General features: G+C 46.8%; 1 protein-coding gene across 1 annotated transcript in view; it reads right to left on the bottom strand.

The window, feature by feature from the left end:
- Positions 1 to 705: 705 nt before the first annotated feature.
- The window catches only part of LOC142075112 (ras-related protein Rab-3C-like), a 210,477-nt gene continuing 187,871 nt past the window's right edge, over positions 706 to 23,311 (bottom strand). Inside the window, exon 4 of the mRNA XM_075136132.1 lies at positions 706 to 893. Coding sequence (XP_074992233.1) covers positions 706 to 893 — 188 coding nt within the window. The remainder of the gene's footprint in view (positions 894 to 23,311) is intronic.

Here is a 23,311-nt window from a genome sequence, read left to right as displayed (position 1 = left end):
CCATGGAAATGTAAACATGCTAGCTATTCAAACAGGATGAAGTATCTAATATCTCTGATCTGCACTGAACACCCACATCCAGTTGGAAACTCACAGGGAAGTTCGGTGGCATTGGGTCCAAGAAGGCTGGAGGTTTTTCCTTAGAAAGGAAGTTAGAAACTTCTGCAATTTCCAAGCAGCCATGATGTGTAACATAGTGAGCGTAGATTTGCTAAGGCAATACACTTCAGGAAGTGTCCCTTATACAAATGATCTGGACAGAATGAGTGATTGGCTCACTAGAGCAATAAATTGATTTTCAGTCAGGAGAAAATATAAGTGACATCAGGAAGCTTATTCTAAAACACCTTGGCCACTACCCTAAGGATTCAACTATATAATTTGAAACCCATGAAGCAAGAGTCAATTCTAGGCAAATGTGGTCTGAGGACATGGCACCAGCTGAAGTGTAATGTAAAACAGTAAAAAGAAAAGAGAAACTAATAGCCATCCTGCATGCAAAAGCCAGATGCTAAAAAATGGATCGTCCTTTCAAACTAATAACATCTCCATCTCCATATACATACTCAACCAGCTGCTGATGCAAAATAAAAGACTTTTCTCCCAAATAAATTAATAAGACAGTATAAATAAAGGCATATAGACCATTCATAAATACTCTGTTGGCAACAGAATGCACTGAAGCTGCCTTTGTTGATAGTTGCATTAACAGCCGCAGTTGGGCTGCTGTGGAGGAGGGGTGTCCTTTAGCCATGTGTTCTGCTTGCCGGCAGCAATGGTGGGATCCGTCTCCAGACTTTCTGACATTTTGTCACAGATGATATCCACAAGTCGCTCAAATGTCTGCTTGATGTTAATGTTGTCCTTGGCACTTGTTTCAAAAAATTCAAATCCTAAGAAAATAAACAACACATTTATGTTTGATGCATATTCCAACATCTCCAATAAATATACAAACTTCTCTTGGGCAAGGAAGAGTGGAGAGACACACAGAAAGGAAATATATGAGAGCACACATATAAAAGAGTGATATTGCAAGAGCAGTTAAAATTGTAACACAATCAGAGTAACTACATTAGTGTTATTTGCTTTATACCAAGCCAGATGAAATCAGGACTGGCCAAAATACATTCCCTTAAACAAATTCTACTTTGAAACAGTTTCATCTAAAAATTGACCCCAGTTTGAGAGTGCTATTATTTTAGAAATGCCCTATATATCCAGCCATTGTGAAGGAATAATCTACTGCTCCATCTCTAATTATTAGGTTCCTCTGAGTATTATTCAGCTGGAAACAGCCACTTCCACCGTGACATTAACCTGGTGCCAAAAAAGACAACTGTGTTTGGAAATAACCAAGAAAAAAACCAAGCAAGGCAAGGCAAGATTTCTGCAATTTGATATCTATTTAAGATAGAGGTAAATCTGTGAGAACAAAGGGGCCCCCAACCCCCCAAACCAAACTAATAAACAAATACGCAAATGCACATACTTTTCTTCCTTAATTAATTTATATAGAAGGAATTTTATCTATCCATTCCCAATGACTAACCCAAAGGCAAAAATTAGAGCTATCCTTAACCCAGAAGGGACACTGGAAGCCTTTCTGGAGAAGAGCCAGCTTTCCTAAGCTCTCTTCTCTGCCTCCATTTGTCCCACATCTTATCTCCCACATCTGCCTCCTCCATCTGGGCCAGATTTGCAACTTGCTGGTCAGTCTACAATCCAGCAGGCTTCTGCCAGCGCTGGGTCTTCCCATGTTCTTACTTCCTTTGCAATTCCTTTGTCTTTTTTGTTTGTTTTTTTTTCTAAGTCTTTTCTGCCATGCTCCATCTTTTCCCACAGTTACCATATTGCTCACCTGAGGGTTCATTGGTAATTTAAAACTTTCTCCTACTTCTGTCTTTCCACTGCCTAAAGGTTCAATATTAAGACAGTTTACAAAACGTCTAATCCAATGGTAATTTTACAGAAATGGCTTAAACTTGGCAGAACTACTTTGATTCTTTCTGATTAACTCTGAATAACAATGTGCAACTACCACCACATTTAATTATGAGGAAAATTCCAGTAAGAAAATGTCAGTCACTTGAAACTCTTGGCAGAAGGGAAGAAAAAAGCTCTTTTTTTTGCCTTTTTTTTTTTAATGTTATGTGTGTTTTCTAGTGAATGGGCTAATCTTCTATTTCCAAAGGCCACTTGAAATTTAAATGCAGCTACTTCGATAACATTAGTACTATATATTCAATATGCCATCTAAACAAGATGTAATGGGCACATTCAGTCCTGTAACTGCTTAACATGTAGCTTTCGCATGTTTGAGTACTAGCCTAGACTTACAGCAGATAATTATATTTAGCTTGGCATGATATCCCAGCATGCGCTAATAACCAATGCAAAAACTTAATGCTATGTTCTGAATTTTCTTCATATTTTTAATTTACATGAGGTGCCTTGTACTGAAATGGCACAAAGTGCTAAATTGTTTAAATAGGAGCTAAACACAGGCCAAAGCTAGTGTTCATAGGTAGTTTAGATAATAAGAGATATAGACATTATACAGGGATTTAGTCATACAACTAAAATGTGGGCCTTCTCTGGAACGAAACAGGATACCTGGTTACTCGGGATACGGAGAAGGCGGAGGTACTCAATGACATTTTTGCCTCAGTCTTCACCAGCACGTGCTCGAGCCTCACCGCCCAAGCCGCAGAAGGCAAAGGCAGGGACTGGGAGAATGAAGAGCTGCCCACTGTAGGAGAAGACCAGGTTCAAGACCATCTAAGGAACCTGAAGGTGCACAAGTCCATGGGACCCGATGAGATCCATCCGCGGGTCCCGAAGGAGCTGGCGGATGAAGTTGCTAAGCCACTATCCATCGTCTTGGAGAAGTCGTGGCAGTCCAGTGAAGTTCCCGCTGACTGGAAAAGAGGAAACATAAGCCCCATTTTTAAAAAGGGGAAAAAGGAAGACCCAGGGAACTACAGGCCAGTCAGTCTCACCTCTGTGTCTGGGAAGATCATGGAACAGATCCTCCTGGAAGCTATGCTAAGGCACATGGAGGACAGGGAGGTGCTTCGAGACAGCCAGCATGGCTTCACCAAGGGCAAGTCCTGCCTGACCAACCTAGTGGCCTTCTACGATGGAGTGACTACATCAGTGGACATGGGAAGGGCTACAGATGTCATCTATCTGGACCTCTGTAAGGCCTTTGACATGGTCCCCCACAACAACCCTCTCTCTAAGCTGGAGAGGTATGGATTTGATGGGCGGACTGTCCGGTGGATGAGGAATTGGTTGGACGGTCGCATCCAGAGGGTAGTGGTCAACAGCTCAATGTCCAGATGGAGATCGGTGACGAGTGGTGTCCCTCAGGGGTCTGTATTGGGACCAGTACTGTTTAATATCTTCATCAATGACATGGACAGTGGGATCGAGTGCACCCTCAGCAAGTTTGCAGACGACACCAAGCTGAGTGGTGCGGTCGACACGCCTGAGGGATGGGATGCCATCCAGAGGGACCTGGACAAGCTCAAGAAGTGGGCCCGTGTGAACTTCATGAGGTTCAACAAGGCCAAGTGCAAGGTCCTGCACCTGGGTCGGGGCAACCCCCGGTATCAATACGGGCTGGGGGATGAAGGGATTGAGAGCAGCCCTGCCAGGAAGGACTTGGGGGTACTGGTAGATGAAAAGCTGGACATGAGCCAGCAATGTGCGCTCGCAGCCCAGAAGGCTAACCGTATCCTGGGCTGCATCAAAAGAAGCGTGGCCAGCAGGTCAAGGGAGGTGATTCTGCCCCTCTACTCTGCTCTGGTGAGACCCCACCTGGAGTACTGCGTCCAGCTCTGGAGCCCTCAGCGCAAGACAGACATGGACCTGTTGGAGCGGGTCCAGAGGAGGGCCATGAAAGTGATCAGGGGGATGGAACGCCTCTCCTATGAAGAAAGGCTGAGAGAGTTGGGGTTGTTCAGCCTGGAGAAGAGAAGGCTTCGGGGAGACCTTATTGCGGCCTATCAGTACTTAAAGGGGGCTTATAAGAAAGATGGGGACAGACTTTTTAGCAGGGCCTGTTGCGACAGGACAAGGGGGAATGTTTTTAAACTAAAAGAGGGTAGATTTAGACTAGATATAAGGAAGAAATGTTTTACAATGAGGGTGGTGAAACACTGGAACAGGTTGCCCAGAGAGGCGGTAGATGCCCCATCCCTGGCAACATTCAAGGTCAGGTTGGACGGGGCTCTGAGCAACATAATCTAGTTGAAGATGTCCCTGTCCACAGCAGGGGTGTCAGACTAGATGACCTTTAAAGGTCCCTTCCAACCCAAACTATTCTATGATTCTATAACTTCTATTAATATCAGCAAGAAGTGTGAGGATAACCTCACAGGTATGAGTATACGTTGGCATGAAAACTTTTCCTTTCCACGTTTCTCTGGAAAGCAGGAAAACCGTGCATAATAAAAGACCATATACAGAAATCATATACTGGGAGGTGGTTTGAATCTATATGTCATTGTTTTAGTTTAGCTTGGCTTACACCTCTCCTTTGTTGTAAACTCGAAGGAAAATCGGGAAAGTCAGTGTAGCCTCACTTGCTGGTGGATTCAGCGCTCTTGCAGAGCTCCATGCAGGAGAAGACTGTTCAGATCTCTTGGGGAGTACTTGGGGGAAGGAAGATCCTCCACATTTTCAGTGCTCTGTGTTGAAAGCCAGCTGCAACCCTGTAGCACAGCAACACAGTCAGATCCTTCCACAACTGTTAGCGTCTGCTCCAAAGGAAGCAGGAGGAAAGCTGCCGTTCCAAAGACGAACAAGCAGGACCAGAGGGCTGAAGGGTTGAGGGACAATGAGGGGATGCCTGAGAACTGGAACACCAAAGCCTTGGAGAAGATGACAGGAAGAATGAATCTTAAGGACATTTCTGAGGGGAGCAGTTTTTACAGATAAGAAGACAGAATAACTGGCACATGAGATGATCATGAAATGGCAGATATGACAGGTAGGTAAGAGATCTGGACAGAGAAAAGCAGAAAGTGAAAGGAAAAGAGTCACAAAGAAGAGAGGAGACCGATGTCAGGAAATACTGTAACATGGACAGGATCAAGAAAACAGGTCCACTACCATGGTGAGGATGTTCTGCATAAGAACACTGTGAAAAACTAAGAGGCACCCATTTTCCTAGTAAAATAGGGACTTACAGAGTGTTCAAGCACAAATATATTTATTCAAATAAAATAAAAAATAGACAGTACAACTGTGGTCAAATCTATGGAATTTCAGTTACCATTTTGATATAAGAAGGAAATTGTAGTCACAGTAGTAGCGTAGCTGGGTATCAGGCTATGCCTGTATACACATCTCATTAACTTATTCATTAATTCCCTGGAAGATCCAGGATCTCCCTGGCTAGACCCTGCATAGATGAGACAATGCACTGATTTGAGACAATGCACTGACCTGTGAGAAGGTGACCGAACTCTCAGCTGCCTCCACAACAAAGTATTCGCCTTATTCTTTACAGGAACTGTACGAGTGGGAATTTTGGACAGTCCTGGAGATTCCTCCAAGCAGCCCCTGCTGTGCCTAGGCCAGTTGATAGGCACTATTTATATACTTAAATGTGCTGATAAACATCCTGAGTGGAGAACGTGGCCATGCCAGTGGGCTGCCCCCAAGCAGTTCCTGCTGTAGAATGGATTCAACTGCACACAGGTAAGACACTTGTAGATGGTCTGTAGAAACTGTTCTTGCAGATGCAGAAATGGTCATGCAGAACAGTCTTTTGAAGCCAGTTAAGACAGTGAAAAGATGCTTTGTGCACAGTTTAAAATAATCACGGCCAACGGATCATGGTATGTACTGGAGTGGGCACATAAGGCCATATGGATTACAAGAATTCATCAGAACAGGAGTTCAGAGAGTCTCACCTGATGCAGCTGAAGACACCATTGCAAGGACCCTTTCACCAGAGGCTCCTGTTGCCATCCAGACAGCAAATGACTGTCCTGTCCAGGGGATTCAATTCCCCATGTGAGTGTTACCTTATGCAAAAGATCCCAATAAATTAGGGTGGTGGTGTTTCTTTTTTTTGTTTAACAGAAACTCTGTCTGTGGAACAGTTTCAAAGAGAGAGAATTTTTCCTAGCAGAGTGTGTCTGGAATCATAGAATCACAGAATCATTTAGGTTGGAAAAGACCTCTAAGATCATCGAGTCCAACCATCAACCCAACACCACCATACCCACTAAACCATGTCCCTAAGCGCCTCATCTACACGTCTTTTAAATACTTCCAGGGATGGTGAATCAACCACTTCCCTGGGCAGCCTGTTCCAAGGCTTGATAACCATTTCAGTGAAGACATTTTTCCTAATATCCAATCTAAACCCCCCCTGGCGCAACTTGAGGCTATTTCCTGTCATCCTATCACTTGCTACTTGGGAGAAGAGACCAACACCCACCTCGCTCAAACCTCCTTTCAGGTAGTTGTAGAGAGTGATAAGGTCTCCCCTGAGCCTCCTTTTCTCCAGACTAAACAGTCCCAGTTCCCTCAGCCGCTCCTCATAAGACTTGTTCTCCAGACCCTTCACCAGCTTTGTTGCTCTTCTTTGGATGCGCAATAAATATGTCAGAAAAACTGGAATGATGTAAAACCTCCTGAATTCTGGTTGTTTTCCATTATGTTATGGAATATTTTGCAGAATTTTTTCCCAGTGACCTCGCCTCTCCTCCTGACTCATCTTGCAAATATTTTACTAAAAGTGCTTAGGGACCATAAGCTTCTAAAATGCCTGTGTATGACAGCCTCAGATCTATGCCTTTGTGGTGGGTTGACCTTGGCTGGATGCCAGGTGCCCACCAAGCCACTCTATCACTCCCCCTCCTCAACTGGACAGGGGAGAGAATATATAACAAAAGGCTCATGGGTCGAGATAAGGACAGGGAGAGATAACTCACCAATTACCATCAGGGGCAAAACAGACTCAACCTGGGGAAATTAGTTTAATTTATCGCCAATCAAAAGTCAGAGTAGGGTAATGAGAAATAAAACCAAATCTTAAAACACCTTCCCCCCACCCCTCCCTTCTTCCCGGGCTCAACTTCACTCCCAATTTTCTCTACCTCCTCCCCCCGAGCGGCACAGGGGGACAGGGAATGGGGGTTGCGGTCAGTTCATCACACGTTGTCTCTGCCGCTCCTTCCTCCTCACACTCTTCCCCTGCTCCAGTGTGGGGTCCCTCCCACGGGAGACAGTCCTCCAGGAACTTCTCCAACATGAGTCCTTCCCATGGGCTGCAGTCCTTCACAAACTGCTCCAGTGTGGGTCCTTTCCATGGGGTGCAGTCCTTCAGGAACAGACTGCTCCAGCGTGGGTCCCCCATGGGGTCACAGGTCCTGCCAGGAGCCTGCTCCAGCGTGGGCTCTCCACAGGGTCACAGCCTCCTTCAGGGCATTCACCTGGTCTGGTGTGGGGTCCTCCATGGGCTGCAGGTGGATATCTGCTCCACTGTGGACCTCCATGGGCTGCCTCACCATGGTCTTCACCATGGGCTGCAGGGGAATCTCTGCTCCGGCGCCTGGAGCACCTCCTTCCCCTCCTTCTTCACTGACCTTGGTGTCTGCAGAGTTGTTTCTCTCACATATTCTCACTCCTCTCCTCCAGCTGCTGTTGTTGCGCAGCGTTTTTTTCCCCTTCTTAAATATGTTATCACAGAGGCGCTACCACCATGGCTGATTGGCTCGTCCTTGGCCAGCGACAGGTCCGTCTTGGAGCTGGCTGGCACTGGCTCTGTCGGACGTAGGGGAAGCTTCTGTCATCTTCTCACAGAAGCCACCCCTGTAGCCCCCCTGCTACCAAAATCTCGCCACGCAAACCCAATACAGCCTTTTAATACTTTCTTCAGTTTTTTTTCCGCTGCTCGTTATTAATTGAGAGGAAAGATTTTCCACGTGACTATGAGCCTGAAGTGAGGCAACTCCCTGGCAATGCTGAGGGCAGCAGAGCTCAAAGAAAAACCATTGTCCTGGTTTCGGCTGGGATAGAGTTAATTTTCTTCCTAGTAGCTGGTATAGTGCTGTGTTTTGGATTTAGTATGAGAAGAATGTTGATAACACACTGATGTTTTAGTTGTTGCTAAGTAGTGCTTATACCAAGTCAAGGACTTTTCAGCTTCCCATGCTCTGCCAGGTGCACAAGAAGCTGGGAGGAGGCACAGCCAAGACAGTTGATCCAAATTGGTCAAAGGGATATTCCGTACCATATGACATCATGCTCAGTATATAAACTGGGAGCAGTTGGCCGGAGAGCAGTGATCACTGCTCGGGGACTGGCTGGGCATCGGTCGGCAGGTGGTGAGCAGTTGCATCACTTGTTTTTCCTTGGTTTTGTTCCTCTCTCTCTCTCTCTCGTTGTTTTCCTTTTCATTACAATATTTTATTGTTGTTGTTGTTGTTGTTGTTGTTGCTGTTGTTATTATTTTATTTCAAGTATTAAACTGTTCTTATCTCAACCCACAAGTTTTCTTACTTTTGCCCTTCCAATTCTCTCCCCCATCCTACCACGGGGGGAGGGTGAACGAGTGGCTGCATGATGCTTGGTTGCGGACTGGGGTTAACCCATGTCAATCATGTTCCCACCACCCGTGATGATCTGTACTGCAAATGTGGATGAGACCAGGCAGAGTAGATTACTGCAAAGATATCACAAAGCCTGAGAGGCAAGTGGGTAGGTAAGGCAAAACAGAGCTGAAACTGAAAAAATCCAAAATATCCATGTGCTGCCTGAGCATATGAACACTGTGTGTGGAAGATTCATCAGAATATTCTCATTTAAATCCATTTTTTGTGTTTCATTCAGTTTTCCCTTTGCCATCCTTATACTATGTCTCTTTCCCTTATCTACCTTCTTCCCTCTAGTATTGACTCAGTGAAAGCTGGCAAGCTCTCAGCAGCCCCGGCAGAGCACTACAGCAGCAAGGGCCAGTCAGGACACTGGCATGGTGCTGTTGCTCACCTGGTGAGCTATAGTGCACACAGAGCAGTTTAGATAACCACCCTGAAACACATAAGCAGCTTGAATTACTGACTTTGTTCCCTCTCTACCTCACACCTGAACTGGCTCTGAAGTTCCTTTATCAGTGCTCATTAACACTTGTTTATGCCTGCTTTCAAAAAGTAAGGAAGAAAAAAAACCAGAAAGGAGAGCCATATGCAAAGGGAAGAACATTCTGCACCCTCTCATCTTCCTAAGAAAATGTGACATCAAGAGGACACACTAGCTAACGCATTTTAAGCACAATTCCACAGCCAATACAGACAAGAGATATGTTAATGTTTCACCAACTGATCCGGAAGACCTTCTGGTTTCAGAGTGTTTGTCCACAATCAAGACAATTTTATTTACCACCCCTGATGTTATGTTTAACAGATGTCCTCAAGGGTGTGTTCCTGCAATAGCAATCCTTCCTTGAAGACAAAGCTTGAACTGTGATCCTTAGTGCTGGTCTTGCCAGTGCCACAGTATTTTGAGGAGTAGTAGGAGACTGCAACATCAGAGCAAGAAGTGGCTGCAGGAAGCTGCTCCCTTTGTAACACAGCAGTGTACAAAAGGCAAAGTCAAGGAAACCATGGGAATAAATTATAGAATCATAGAATCATAGAATAGTTTGGGTTGGAAGGGACCTTTAAAGGTCATCTAGTCTGACACCCCTGCTGTGGACAGGGACATCTTCAACTAGATTATGTTGCTCAGAGCCCCGTCCAACCTGACCTTGAATGTTGCCAGGGATGGGGCATCTACCGCCTCTCTGGGCAACCTGTTCCAGTGTTTCACCACCCTCATTGTAAAACATTTCTTCCTTATATCTAGTCTAAATCTACCCTCTTTTAGTTTAAAAACATTCCCCCTTGTCCTGTCGCAACAGGCCCTGCTAAAAAGTCTGTCCCCATCTTTCTTATAAGCCCCCTTTAAGTACTGATAGGCCGCAATAAGGTCTCCCCGAAGCCTTCTCTTCTCCAGGCTGAACAACCCCAACTCTCTCAGCCTTTCTTCATAGGAGAGGCGTTCCATCCCCCTGATCACTTTCATGGCCCTCCTCTGGACCCGCTCCAACAGGTCCATGTCTGTCTTGCGCTGAGGGCTCCAGAGCTGGACGCAGTACTCCAGGTGGGGTCTCACCAGAGCAGAGTAGAGGGGCAGAATCACCTCCCTTGACCTGCTGGCCACGCTTCTTTTGATGCAGCCCAGGATACGGTTAGCCTTCTGGGCTGCGAGCGCACATTGCTGGCTCATGTCCAGCTTTTCATCTACCAGTACCCCCAAGTCCTTCCTGGCAGGGCTGCTCTCAATCCCTTCATCCCCCAGCCCGTATTGATACCGGGGGTTGCCCCGACCCAGGTGCAGGACCTTGCACTTGGCCTTGTTGAACCTCATGAGGTTCACACGGGCCCACTTCTCGAGCTTGTCCAGGTCCCTCTGGATGGCATCCCATCCCTCAGGCGTGTCGACCGCACCACTCAGCTTGGTGTCGTCTGCAAACTTGCTGAGGGTGCACTCGATCCCACTGTCCATGTCATTGATGAAGATATTAAACAGTACTGGTCCCAATACGGACCCCTGAGGGACACCACTCGTCACCGATCTCCATCTGGACATTGAGCTGTTGACCACTACCCTCTGGATGCGACCGTCCAACCAATTCCTCACCCACCGGACAGTCCACCCATCAAATAATTTAACAATGCATAGTATATAAAGGAGAGGAGGTAACGATGCCTTATTTTCTTGGATTTGCATCACGTGGTCAGTTCTGAGGGGGCACTGACAGGCACTCCTTCCATGCTGTGAATAGTATCTAATAGGGTTTGCATTCACATTGCAGGCTGTCAGTTAAGGCAACTGCAAGACGTTTCTCCTCTGCTCAGTTTTCCGCTTCCTCAGAACTGTTAATATCTTTGATATCTCTACCCCTCTCTCAAAGAGAGAGACAGGCACTCATGGCATGATTGCAAAGGTCATCTCTCCTAAGAAACTGGGCTGAAAGTAGCTAGTGACCATTGTAGTTCTTCAAAGTTGAACTGGTTTTGGCTGGGATAGAGTTAAATTTCTTCATAGTAGCTTGTATGTTTTGTATTTATGCTGAAAACAGTGTTGATAATACAGGGATGTTTTCGTTATTGCTGAGCAGTGCTTACACAGCATCAAGGCCTTTTCTGCTTCTCACACCAGCCCACCAGCGAGTAGGCTGGGGGTGCACAAGGAGTTGGGAGGGGACACAGCTGGGACAGCTGACCCCAACTGACCAAAGGGATATTCCAGACCATGTGACGTCATGCTCCGCATATAAAGCTGGTAGAAGAAGAAGGAAGGGGGGGACGTTTGGAGTGATGGCTTTTGTCTTCCCAAGTAACCATTACGCGTGATGGAGCCCTCCTTTCCTGGAGATGGCTGAACACCTGCCTGCCGATGGGAAGTAGTGAATGAATTCCTTGTTTTGCTTTGCTTGTGTGAGCGGCTTTCGCTTTACCTATTAAACTGTTCTTATCTCAACCCACAAGTTTTCTCACTTTTACCCTTCCAATTCTCTCCCCCATCCCACCGGGGGGAAGTGATCAAGCGGCTGTGTGATGCTTAGCTGCCTATTGGGGCTAAACCACTATGAAAGTATATCCTGCAACTGCAGCCATGGTAGCAGATGTGGTTACGCTGTGCTGTGCTTTGTAGACCAGCTGGATGGGACCTATGCTGTCCAAACAAGCCCAAGGACTAGACTACGTTAAGAAAAGTATTAAACCAAAATTAATCCCCAAAATAGGACTTTGCTATTATTATCTCAGCAAATAGCAGTGCTTTATCACTATTCTGGATAGAGCTAATATAAACATTGTTAACAGAAATGCTAAGATATTTATCCATCCTTTAGGGTGGCGAAATTAAAAATAAAAAAAAAAAGCTAAAGGGGGACTCTCAGCTGTGACAGAACAGACAGACATGAGGGGTAACACACTAGCAAACACTTTCTTTTCCAGTCTTTCAGAACAGAAGGTTTCCATATAAATTCGAGTTGTACTAATTTTGTTTGTGGCTTCTAGATAACTTTTGAAAGAGTGTATTTGGGGAATAAATTAGATTCCTGTCAAAGAAATTTTTCTTTGTTTCTTTACATGTGACATTTGGTGAGTGTTGTGGTTTAACCTAGCAGGCAGCCAAACACCACACAGCTGCTCCCTCACTCCCCCCACCTCTGGTGGGATAGGGGAGAGAATCGAAAAAAAAAGTAAAATTCGTGGACTGAGATAAAGACAGTTTAATAGAACAGAAAAGGAAGGGGAAAAAAAAATAATGATAGAATATACAAACTAAGTGAATTGCAGAATGCAATTGCTCACCACCCGCAGACCGATGCCCAGCCAGTCCCCGACCAGCGATCGCTGCCCCCCAACCAACTACCCCAGGTTATACACTGAGCATGACGTCATATGGTATGGAATACCCCGTTGGCCAGTTTGGGTCAGCTGTCCTGGCTATGCTCCCTCCCAGCATCTTGTTTACCTGGCAGAGCATGGGAAACTGAAAAGTCCTTGACTACCAGGGTACTTAGTAACAACTGAAAACATCAGTGTGTTATCAACATTCTTCTCATACTAAATACAAAACAGAGCACTAGGAAGAAATTTAACTCTATCCCAGCCGAAACCAGGACAGTATCCACCCCTTATTCTATACCATTTACATCATGCCCAGGTCTCACATTTTGCAATACGCTGATCACCACCACTTTCCCTGTCTCTTGATATATCCACACAGATATCATTCCTTTAGTCTATGGGCCATCCCTCTAAAATGTCCATTGAGTTCATTTAGTCCATGACTTTGGGCTGCATCTGTCATAACACTCTTTCAGGGCAGGAGAGATGGTGAGTGGTGTTGGACTGTTGCATCCTGAAGCCAGTTCTGGTTCCATCACCGCAGCACTTCGTTCGATTACATCAAAGTTCATTCTTCATTAATCTGGGCAATTTTTACTGTAATACGGTTGATATGACATATAGCAACCATAGAAGTGATGACATACAGTATTGTATAGCAATTAACATCACAAAATTCAGTTCATTGGCCATTATCACCCAAAATCAAATCCCCTTGAGGTACACTCCGGACTTCCCCATCCTTTCGCATCACCCACCAAGTGCACCCAGGCCCTTGAGCAAAAGCAATCCCACGGATGGGTTTTCCCTTGTGTCCCAGTTTCGGCTGGGATAGGGTTAAATTTCTTCCTAGTGCTGTGTTTTGGATTTAGTATGAGGAGAATGTTGATAACACACTGATGTTTTCAGTTGTTGCTAAGTGCCCTCCTAGTCCAAGGGCAGCTCCCATGCCTACTGACTGAGCTAGGTACACAAGATGGGAGGGAACATAATCAGGACAGCCAGCCCAGCTGGCCAATGGGGTATTCCATACCATGTGACGTCATGCTCAGTATATGAAGGGTAGGCGTGATCCAGGAAGTGCCGATCGCTACTTGGTTATCGGTCAGCGCGGGTGGTGAGCAATTGCATTGTGCATCACTAATTTTGTATATTTTATCATTATCATTATTATTTTTTCTTTTTTTCCCTGTTCTATTAAACTGTCTTTATCTCAGCCCACGAGTTTTTTCTCACTCTTACCCTTCCGATTCTCTCCCCGTCCCGCTGGGGGTGGGGGGAGTGAGTGAGCGGCTGCGTGGTATTTGGCTGCCTGCCAGGTTAAACCGCGACACCTAGTGCCTAACATAGGCACTGCACAAGCGCTGGCTTGGTATTTTATTAACAATTATAGTTATAGTAAAAATAGCATATCACTGTATTTTAAATAATGTTGTAAAAATGAACCACAATGTATTGGTGGTCCAAAAAGAAAAAGGGGGAATTGTTGGAGAAAGTTAGCCAGACTAGGCCGCGGTGGGAAAATTCTGAGTCATGCTGACAAGGGAGAAAATAAAGTCATGCTGACCTTGCTCTGTGCAGATAAGCAACTTTGAGAAAGTACAGTATAAGAAAAACAGGATGGAACCCGGACCACGTAGCAGTAACCGAAAGTAGGAGGAATATGATAATGTAATTTTTAGAGCTAAGCCAATGATTGTGAGACAAGTATGCATAAGGTAGAACTTAGTGTATAAATATGTGTAGGGTTTTACAATAAAGTTGAAGCTGGCCTTATCACTCACATTGAGTAGACTGCCTGCCTACCCTCGCTCGTCGTACCACCTGGTTAGTCAACACCAGGGGATCTTTCAATCGAGCTGGCCCTGCCCAATCAAAACTTTTGCATACTGTAGATTGGGATAAAGTCCCTGTTGTGCTTATAAGGAATATGCTGGGGAAGACAGTCTGGGTTACTCCTGCCTCTGGCAAGGTGTCGTGGTTTAACCTGGCAGGCAGCCAAATACCACGCAGCCGCTCACTCACTCCCCCCGCCCCCCCAGTGGGACGGGGAGAGAATCGGAAGGGTAAGAGTGAGAAAAACTCGTGGGTTGAGATAAAGACAGTTTAATAGAACAGAAGAGGGAAAATAATGATAATAAATAATGATAGAATATACAAAATGAGTGATGCACAATGCAATTGCTCACCACCCGCGCTGACCGATAACCAAGTAGCGATCGGCACTTCCTGGATCACGCCTACCATTCATATACTGAGCATGACGTCACATGGTATGGAATACCCCATTAGCCAGCTGGGCTGGCTGTCCTGATTATGTTCCCTCCCATCTTGTGTACCTAGCTCAGTCAGTAGGCACGGGAGCTGTCCTTGGACTAGGAGGGCACTTAGCAACAACTGAAAACATCAGTGTGTTATCAACATTCTTCTCATACTAAATACAAAACACAGCACTAGGAAGAAATTTAACCCTATCCGAGCCGAAACTGGGACAGTATCCACCCCTTATTCCATACCATTTACGTTATGCTTAGGTCTCACATTTTTTGATACATTTCAATTAATCACCACTATCTTTTTTATATATATACATATATAATACATATACATACATATATACATATTATACATATGCATACGTTAATATATACAAATGTCCACTGAGTTCATTTAGTCCACGACTTTGGGCTCCATCTGTCATAACAGTCTTTCAGGGCCAGAAAAATGGTGTGTGGTGTTGGGCTGTTGCATCCTGAAGCCAGTTCTCATTTCGGTACTGCTGCACTTGTTCAGTTTCATCAGAGTTAGTTCATTCTTCATTAATCTGGGTGATTCTCACTGCTATACCATTGATAGCAACCATAGAAATAATGATATACAATATCATATAACAATTGACATCATAAAATTCAGTTCATTGGCTATTTTCACCCAAAATCAAATCCCCTTGAGGTACACACTGGACTTCCCCATCCTTTTGCATCACCCACCCAGTGCACCCAGGTCCTTGAGCAAAAGCAATCCCACGGATGGGTTTTCCCTTGCCAGAGGCAGGAGTAACCCAGACTGTCTTCCCCAGCATATTTCTTATGTGCACGACAGGGACTTTATCTCCATCTACAGTACGTAAAAGTCTTGATTGGGCAGGGCCAGCTCGATTAACAGACCCCCTAGTGTTGACTAACGAGGTGGCTTTTGCTAAATGTGTATCCCAATGCTTGAATGTCCCACCACCCATTGCCCTCAGTGTAGTCTTTAGCAGTCCGTTGTATCGTTCAATTTTCCCAGAGGCTGGTGCATGATAGGGGATGTGATATACCCACTCAATGCCATGCTCTTTGGCCCAGGTGTCTATGAGGGTGTTTCGGAAATGAGTCCCGTTGTCTGACTCAATTCTTTCTGGGGTGCCATGTCGCCATAGGACTTGCTTTTCAAGGCCCAGGATGGTGTTCCGGGCGGTGGCATGGGGCACAGGGTATGTTTCCAGCCATCCGGTGGTTGCTTCCACCATGGTGAGCACATAGCGCTTGCCTTGTCGGGTTTGTGGGAGTGTGATATAATCAATCTGCCAGGCCTCCCCATATTTATATTTCAACCATCGTCCTCCATACCAAAGAGGCCTTACTCGCTTGGCTTGTTTGATTGCAGCGCATGTTTCACATTCATGGATAACCTGTGCAATAGCGTCCATGGTTAAGTCCACCCCTCGATCACGAGCCCATCTATATGTTGCATCTCTTCCTTAATGGCCTGAGGCATCATGGGCCCACCGAGCGATAAATAATTCACCCTTATGTTGCCAGTCCAAATCCACCTGAGCCACTTCAATCTTAGCAGCCTGGTCCACCTGCTGGTTGTTTTGGTGCTCTTCAGTGGCCCGACTCTTGGGTACGTGAGCATCTACGTGACGTACTTTTACAACGAGGTTCTCTACCTGGGCAGCAATATCTTGCCACAATGCGGCAGCCCAGATGGGTTTCCCTCTGCGCTGCCAGTTGTTCTGCTTCCACTGCTGCAACTACCCCCACAGGGCATTTGCCACCATCCATGAGTCAGTATAGAGATAAAGTACTGGCCATTTTTCTCATTCAGCAATGTCCAAGGCCAGCTGGATGGCTTTCACCTCTGCAAACTGGCTCGATTCACCTTCTCCTTCAGCAGTTTCTGCAGCTTGGCGTATAGGACTCCATACAGCAGCTTTCCACCTCCCAGGCTTTCCCACAAGGTGACAGGACCCATCAGTGAACAGGGCATATTGCTTCTCATTTTCTGGTAGTTTGTTATTCAGTGGGGCCTCTTCAGCACGCGTCACCTCCTCCTCTGGGGATATGCCAAAATCTTTGCCTTCTGTCCAGTTCGTAATCACTTCCAAGATTCTTTAGCGACTGGGGTTTCCTATTCGGGCCCGTTGTGTGATCAGTGCGACCCACTTACTCCACGTAGCATCGGTTGCATGATGTGTAGAGGGGACCCTCCCTTTGAACATCCAGCCCAGCACCGGCAGTCGGGGTGCCAGGAGGAGCTGTGCTTCAGTACCAACCACTTCCGAAGCAGCTCAAATCCCTTCATATGCTGCCAATATCTCCTTCTCAGTTGGAGTGTAGCGGGCCTCGGATCCTCTGTATCCCCGACTCCAGAACCCTAAGGGTCGACCTCGAGTCTCCCCTGGTGCTTTCTGCCAGAGGCTCCAGGTAGGACCATTCTCCCCAGCTGCGGTGTAGAGCACATTCTTTACATCTTGTCCTGCCCGGACTGGCCCAAGGGCTACTGCCTGAACTATCTCCCGTTTAATTTGTTCAAAGGCTTGTTGTTGATCAGGGCCCCATTTGAAATTGTTCTTCTTCCGGGTCACTTGATAGAGGGGGCTTACAATCAGGCTGTAATCTGGAATATGCATTCTCCAAAAGCCCACCACGCCTAAGAAAGCTTGTGTTTCCTTTTTGCTAGTTGGTGGGGACATGGCTGTTATTTTGTTGATCACATCCATTGGGATCTGACGACGTCCATCTTGCCATTTTCTTCATAAAAACTGGATCTCCTGTGCAGGTCCCTTGACCTTACTTTGTTTTATGGCAAAACCGGCCTTCAGAAGGATTTGGACTATTCTCTCCCCTTTCTCAAAAACTTCTTCTGCTGTGCTGACCCACACAGTGATGTCATCAATGTATTGCAGGTGTTCGGAAGCCTCACCCTGTTCCAGTGCGGTGTGGATCAGTCCATGACAAATGGTAGGGCTGTGTTTCCACCCCTGGGGCAGTCGGTTCCAGGTGTACTGGACGCCCCTCCAAGTGAAAGCAAACTGTGGCCTGCACTCTGCCGCCAAAGGGATGGAGAAGAAGGCATTAGCAATGTCAATGGTGGCGTACCACTTGGCTGCCTTTGACTCCAGTTCGTATTGAAGTTCTAGCATGTCCGGCACGGCAGCACTCAGTGGCGGCGTGACTTCGTTCAGGCCACGGTAGTCTACTGTTAGTCTCCACTCTCCATTAGACTTTCGCACTGGCCATATGGGACTGTTGAAGGGTGAGCGAGTCTTGCTGATCACTCCTTGGCTCTCCAGTCGACGAATCAGCTCATGGATGGGGATCAGAGAGTCTCGGTTGGTGCGGTATTGCCGCCGGTGCACTGTTGTGGTAGCGATTGGTACCTGTTGTTCTTCAACCCTCAGCAACCCCACAACAGAAGGATCCTGTGAGAGACCAGGCAAGGTGGACAGCTGTTTAATTTCCTCCGTCTCCAGGGCAGCTATACCAAAAGCCCACCGGTACCCTTTTGGGTCCTTGAAATACCCTCTCCTGAGGTAGTCTATGCCAAGGATGCAGGGAGCCTCTGGGCCAGTCACAATGGGGTGCTTCTGCCACTCATTCCCGGTCAGGCTCACTTCGGCCTCCAATACAGTTAACTCTTGGGATCCCCCTGTCACTCCAGAAATACAAATGGGTTCTGCCCCTTTATAGTTTGATGGCATCAGGGTACACTGTGCACCGGTGTCTACGAGAGCCTCATACTCCTGTGGGTCTGATGTGCCAGGCCATCGAATCCACACAGTCCAGTAAACCCGGTTGTCCCTTTCCTCCACCTGGCTGGAGGCAGGGCCCCTCTAGTTCTGGTCATAGTATCCATCTCTCACTTCTTGCAAACGTGAGTCAAGAATTTCTTCATTGCAATTACAATCCAAAGTAAGATCAGCCCTTCTACTCTGTCTGGGGAACTGTTCACTGGAAACTGGACTGTCGTGAGACAGGTTTTTCCTGACAACTGGAGCAGCATTTTTCCTGGGAGAACCCCCTTGTGTGATTGTTTTTCCTTGCAACTCACGTACACGTGCCTCTAGGATGAAGGTAGGTTTTCCATCCCACTGCCTCATGTCCTCTCCGTGGTCACACAGGTAAAACCACAGGGTGCCCCGTGGTGTGTACTTTCGATATCCTCTCTCTTGAGGAGAAAAACGCTGACTCCTAATGGCTGAGATACTGGTCCGTACAGGTGGAGAATAAGACATATCCTCTTTGAGTTGCTGGACCTCCTGGGACAGTTTCTCTACAGCCGAGACAAGGGAGGAGGAGATAGTTTCTTCGAAATCCCGAAGTCTGCTAACCACCTCATCCACCGTTGGTGCTTCTTCCTCTTTCCAGCACAGTACTGCCAACGAACTGGCATACGATGCTGGTGCGCTCCGTACCAACTTCCGCCACATGGGTCGCGTGCACTGGACGTCATCTGGATCTTTGGGTGTTAGGGGGTCATCCAGGTCACTATAAACCACCTCCAGCACGCCTAGTTCTCTCAGGTACTGGATACCTCTCTCCATAGTGGTCCATTTGCCTGGGCGATATATAACATCTTCCTTGAAGGGATACCTTTCCTTTACGCCTGACAGCAGTCGCCTCCAGAGGCTGAGGACCTGTGTCCCTTTTCCAATTGCTTTGTCAATACCTGCTTCCCTAGCAAGGGATCCCAGCTGTTTGGCCTCCTTCCCCTCTAATTCCAGGCTACTGGCCCCATTATCCCAGCATCGGAGCAGCCAGGTAACAATATGCTCGCCTGGACGACGGCCGAAATCTTTCCGCATATCTCGCAACTCATTCAGGGATAAGGATCGGGTGGTTTCCGTCTCGTTTATGAGTTCTTCCTCTTCCTCCTCCCCTCCTCGTGATGGCCCTGGTTTTCCATCATCCTTTTCTACACGACCTGACTTCCGCTTCAAAGATTTCTTCTTCTGTACAGGGGCGACGGATACCAGCGACGGTTGGTCCTCTGGTTCAGCTGTAGTACCCGTCGCGAGGGTTTGGGTAGCTGCAGTGCCTGTTGCAGGGGTTGGGGTAACTGTAGTGACTGTTGCCGGGGTCTGAGTAGCCATAGTGGTTGTTGTGGGGGTTGAAGTAGCCACGGTGCCTGTCGCAGGGGTTTGAGTAGCCACAGTGGTTGCCGTGCGGGTTGAAGGAGCTACAGTGCCTGTCGTGGGGGTTTGAGTAGTCACCATGTCTGTTGCCGGGGTTGATCTCTGGACAGTATTCCTGAATAGTTGTTTAACTCTAAACAAGGCCTGAACCACATTCAGAAGACATAGCAATATGAACATGCTCGTTTGAACATCCCAAGGATATTCAAAATTCTCAGGGAATATTGTAGACGTCTTCATGAAGAGGATAGAAGAAAAAGGAGTTTCTGGAGATATGGAAGGGAAGATGAACAAGTGGGAGAAAGTGTCCCATCCTGTCTCCCCCCTAAATTCATCCTCTGAGGTGAAGACGTAAAAAGTGTAATTATTAATAGTTTCCAAAAGATAGCTCCCGAAGAACAGGAATGATGGCAGTGCTGAGTACAGGCTCGTGACCAATAATTTTATCATAACATAAAGCCAGGTCACACAGTATAGCAAAGCAATGACCTTAATCCATTTCCCAGAGATGACCAACCCCACATAAAAACTGATAATCAGCAGTATAGACAGCCAGTAAGGTGCTATATACCACAACTGCAAGAACAGATCCAAAAACTCTGAGAGCAAATAAATCAACATTGTGAACATCAAGTACTAAATTGATATAATGAATGCTTATAACCAATTTGTTTTAACCCGTTCGGGTCAGATGTGTCGTTATCTCAACCCTTCGAACCCCACATTGGGCGCCAAAAAGGACTGTCGTGGTTTAACCTGGCAGGCAGCCAAATACCACGCAGCCGCTCACTCACTCCCCCCACCCCCAGCGGGACGGGGAGAGAATCGGAAGGGTAAGAGTGAGAAAAAACTCGTGGGTTGAGATAAAGACAGTTTAATAGAACAGGGAAAAAAAGAAAAAATAATAATGATAATGATAAAATATACAAAATGAGTGATGCACAATGCAATTGCTCACCACCCGCGCTGACCGATAACCAAGTAGCGATCAGTACTTCCTGGATCACGCCTACCCTTCATATACTGAGCATGACGTCACATGGTATGGAATACCCCATTAGCCAGCTGGGCTGGCTGTCCTGATTATGTTCCCTCCCATCTTGTGTACCTAGCTCAGTGTCGTGGTTTAACCCCAGCCAGCAAAAATAAACGCCACGCAGCCGCTCGATCACCCCCCCCCGGTGGGATGGGGGAGAGAATTGGGAGGGCACAAGTAGGAAAGCTCCCGGGTTGAGATAAAAACAGTTTAATAATTGAAATAAAACTAAGTAGAACAGTAATAATAACAGTGAGAACAACAACAATAACAGAATACACAAAGCAGGCAATGCACAACAGAACCGCTCACCGACCGCCGACCGCGTGTCACGAACGGGGGCGAGCCCCCCCCACACACCTGGTTTTTATACTGAGCATGATGTCACGTGGTATAGAATACCCCATTGGCCAGCTGGGTCCACCACCCCGGCTGTGCTCCCCCCTCCCGGTGCAAGCATCACCCAGCAACAGCCAAAGCATCAATGGGCCATCAACGCTCCTTTCACACCGAACCCAAAACACAGCACACCCCCCAGGCTACTGGGAAGAAAGTTAACCCTGTCCCAGCTGGAACCAGGACACTCAGTCAGTAGGCACGGGAGCTGTCCTTGGACTAGGAGGGCACTTAGCAACAACTGAAAACATCAGTGTGTTATCAACATTCTCCTCGTACTAAATCCAAAACACAGCACTAGGAAGAAATTTAACCCTATCCCAGCCGAAACCAGGACACTAGGGAAGCAAATACATTGGCTGTGGTCGACCATAATTCTATATTGTCGTTACAGTCTGCTTGCAAATGATGTATAGACCTTTTGTGTCGATTTGTCGCTACTGTAGTTATATTAAGCCAACTTTGTCGGCTAACTGTGAGCAGAGTTAATTTACCTACATAACAAGGCCCTCCAAAGGCGTTCTTTGGAATGCCAGGCCATGCTTGATCCCCACAGATCAAAAAATATCCGGGGGGAAGAGTTTTGGACGTATCATTGTTCCACAAAGAGTTATTGGTTCCCTTCATACTCTGTCCATAGGCACTGAGTGTTTTGGAAGCGTTATAATTCCCACAATATTGGCCTATTTCGAATCCTTTCGTAAAAGGTGAAACAACAGTCCAACCGGTGGTATTAACAAAAGGGTTGTTATCATCAGTGCGGCTGCTTATGCCGATCAATGACTGAAAGGTCTGGGCCTGTGCGGCAAAGCTGCTAAAGCTGCCAAACACAAAACATGTCTGAGTAGTAACATTATCAGTTGCATTTCCAATTTTTTCTGACCCCAAAAGGTCAATTTCTTGGGGGTCCCAAGGGAGAGTGTGATTTAGGGCTCTTATTAGTTGTACCGAGCAATTTGCTACAGTAACATTTATACAATTAACTGTTACAGACGTCCAATTATCAAAATCTCTGGCAATAATTTCAGGAAAGCCTATCAGACATGTTTTAAAGGGCTCAGTTGCCGTAGCTGAACTCAGGCAAAAGTCTGTCGTCCCAGTTTTATTCGCCCACGCCACCCATAAGTTCGCACGGCTGGGCAACGGCATCGCTGGGATCAGTACGGGCAGAGCTACATTGATCATCATCAGCAACAGCAGCTTTGGTCCAGCGGCTTGGAATCCACTTTGGCCCTGTGGGAGTAAGTACACACATATAACCTCTACCCATATACTTCACTTCTGCTGGACCTTTCCACAGTCCGGTTGCTGGATCTCTATACATAACGAAAACTGGCTTGTCATCCTTATTTTCTTTAGGATAACCATGCACCCATGCTGGTGGCTCTTTCTGATCTGCAAAAATACATAAATGATTTAGCACATCCACTTGCCACAATTCTCTGGCCTCGAGTCCCCTGGGATTCACGCCGATTCCGAGACCAGGCCCATGGTGGCTACACGTAGGACAGGCCCGCACAATCCCCTGTAAAATGTCCATAAAATATCCATAAATGTACACAAAATGTCCACTGCGTTCATTTAGTCCATGACTTTGGGCTCCATCTGTTACGGTGGTCACTCAGGTCAGCAGAGGTGGTGCGTTGCGTGGAGTTACTGGGCACCAAAGTTGGCTCAGGTCGGGTCACTGCTGCACTTGCGCTGCTTCTTGTAAAGTTTGTCCTCCGTTGGTTCAGGTGGTTCCTGCTGCTTGGGCATGGGCTTATCCACAGTCACAGACGCCTCGGGGCGTCCTGTCCCGCATGGACTCAGCCACAGGTCACAGTCCCTTTGATTCGAGTTCACGCTGCAGTTCCAGCCTGTCCAACACAGCAGCACAGAAGCAGCAGCGATGCCCTGGCCATCTGCCGGCCCAGGCGCATCCCCATTGCTGTTATCAGAACGTTCCCAGGCACAGCACAGTAAGACGATCAGCAGTGCAGCAGTACAGCAAGCAGCGAGAGCAAAAAAGCAGCCACTAACGAGCACAAGACTCTAATACACATTAAGGCA

Source organism: Calonectris borealis, chromosome W (genome assembly GCF_964195595.1).
Source record: "Calonectris borealis chromosome W, bCalBor7.hap1.2, whole genome shotgun sequence".
Lineage (NCBI taxonomy): Eukaryota > Metazoa > Chordata > Aves > Procellariiformes > Procellariidae > Calonectris > Calonectris borealis.
This window is presented reverse-complemented; position numbering and strand designations above follow the sequence as displayed.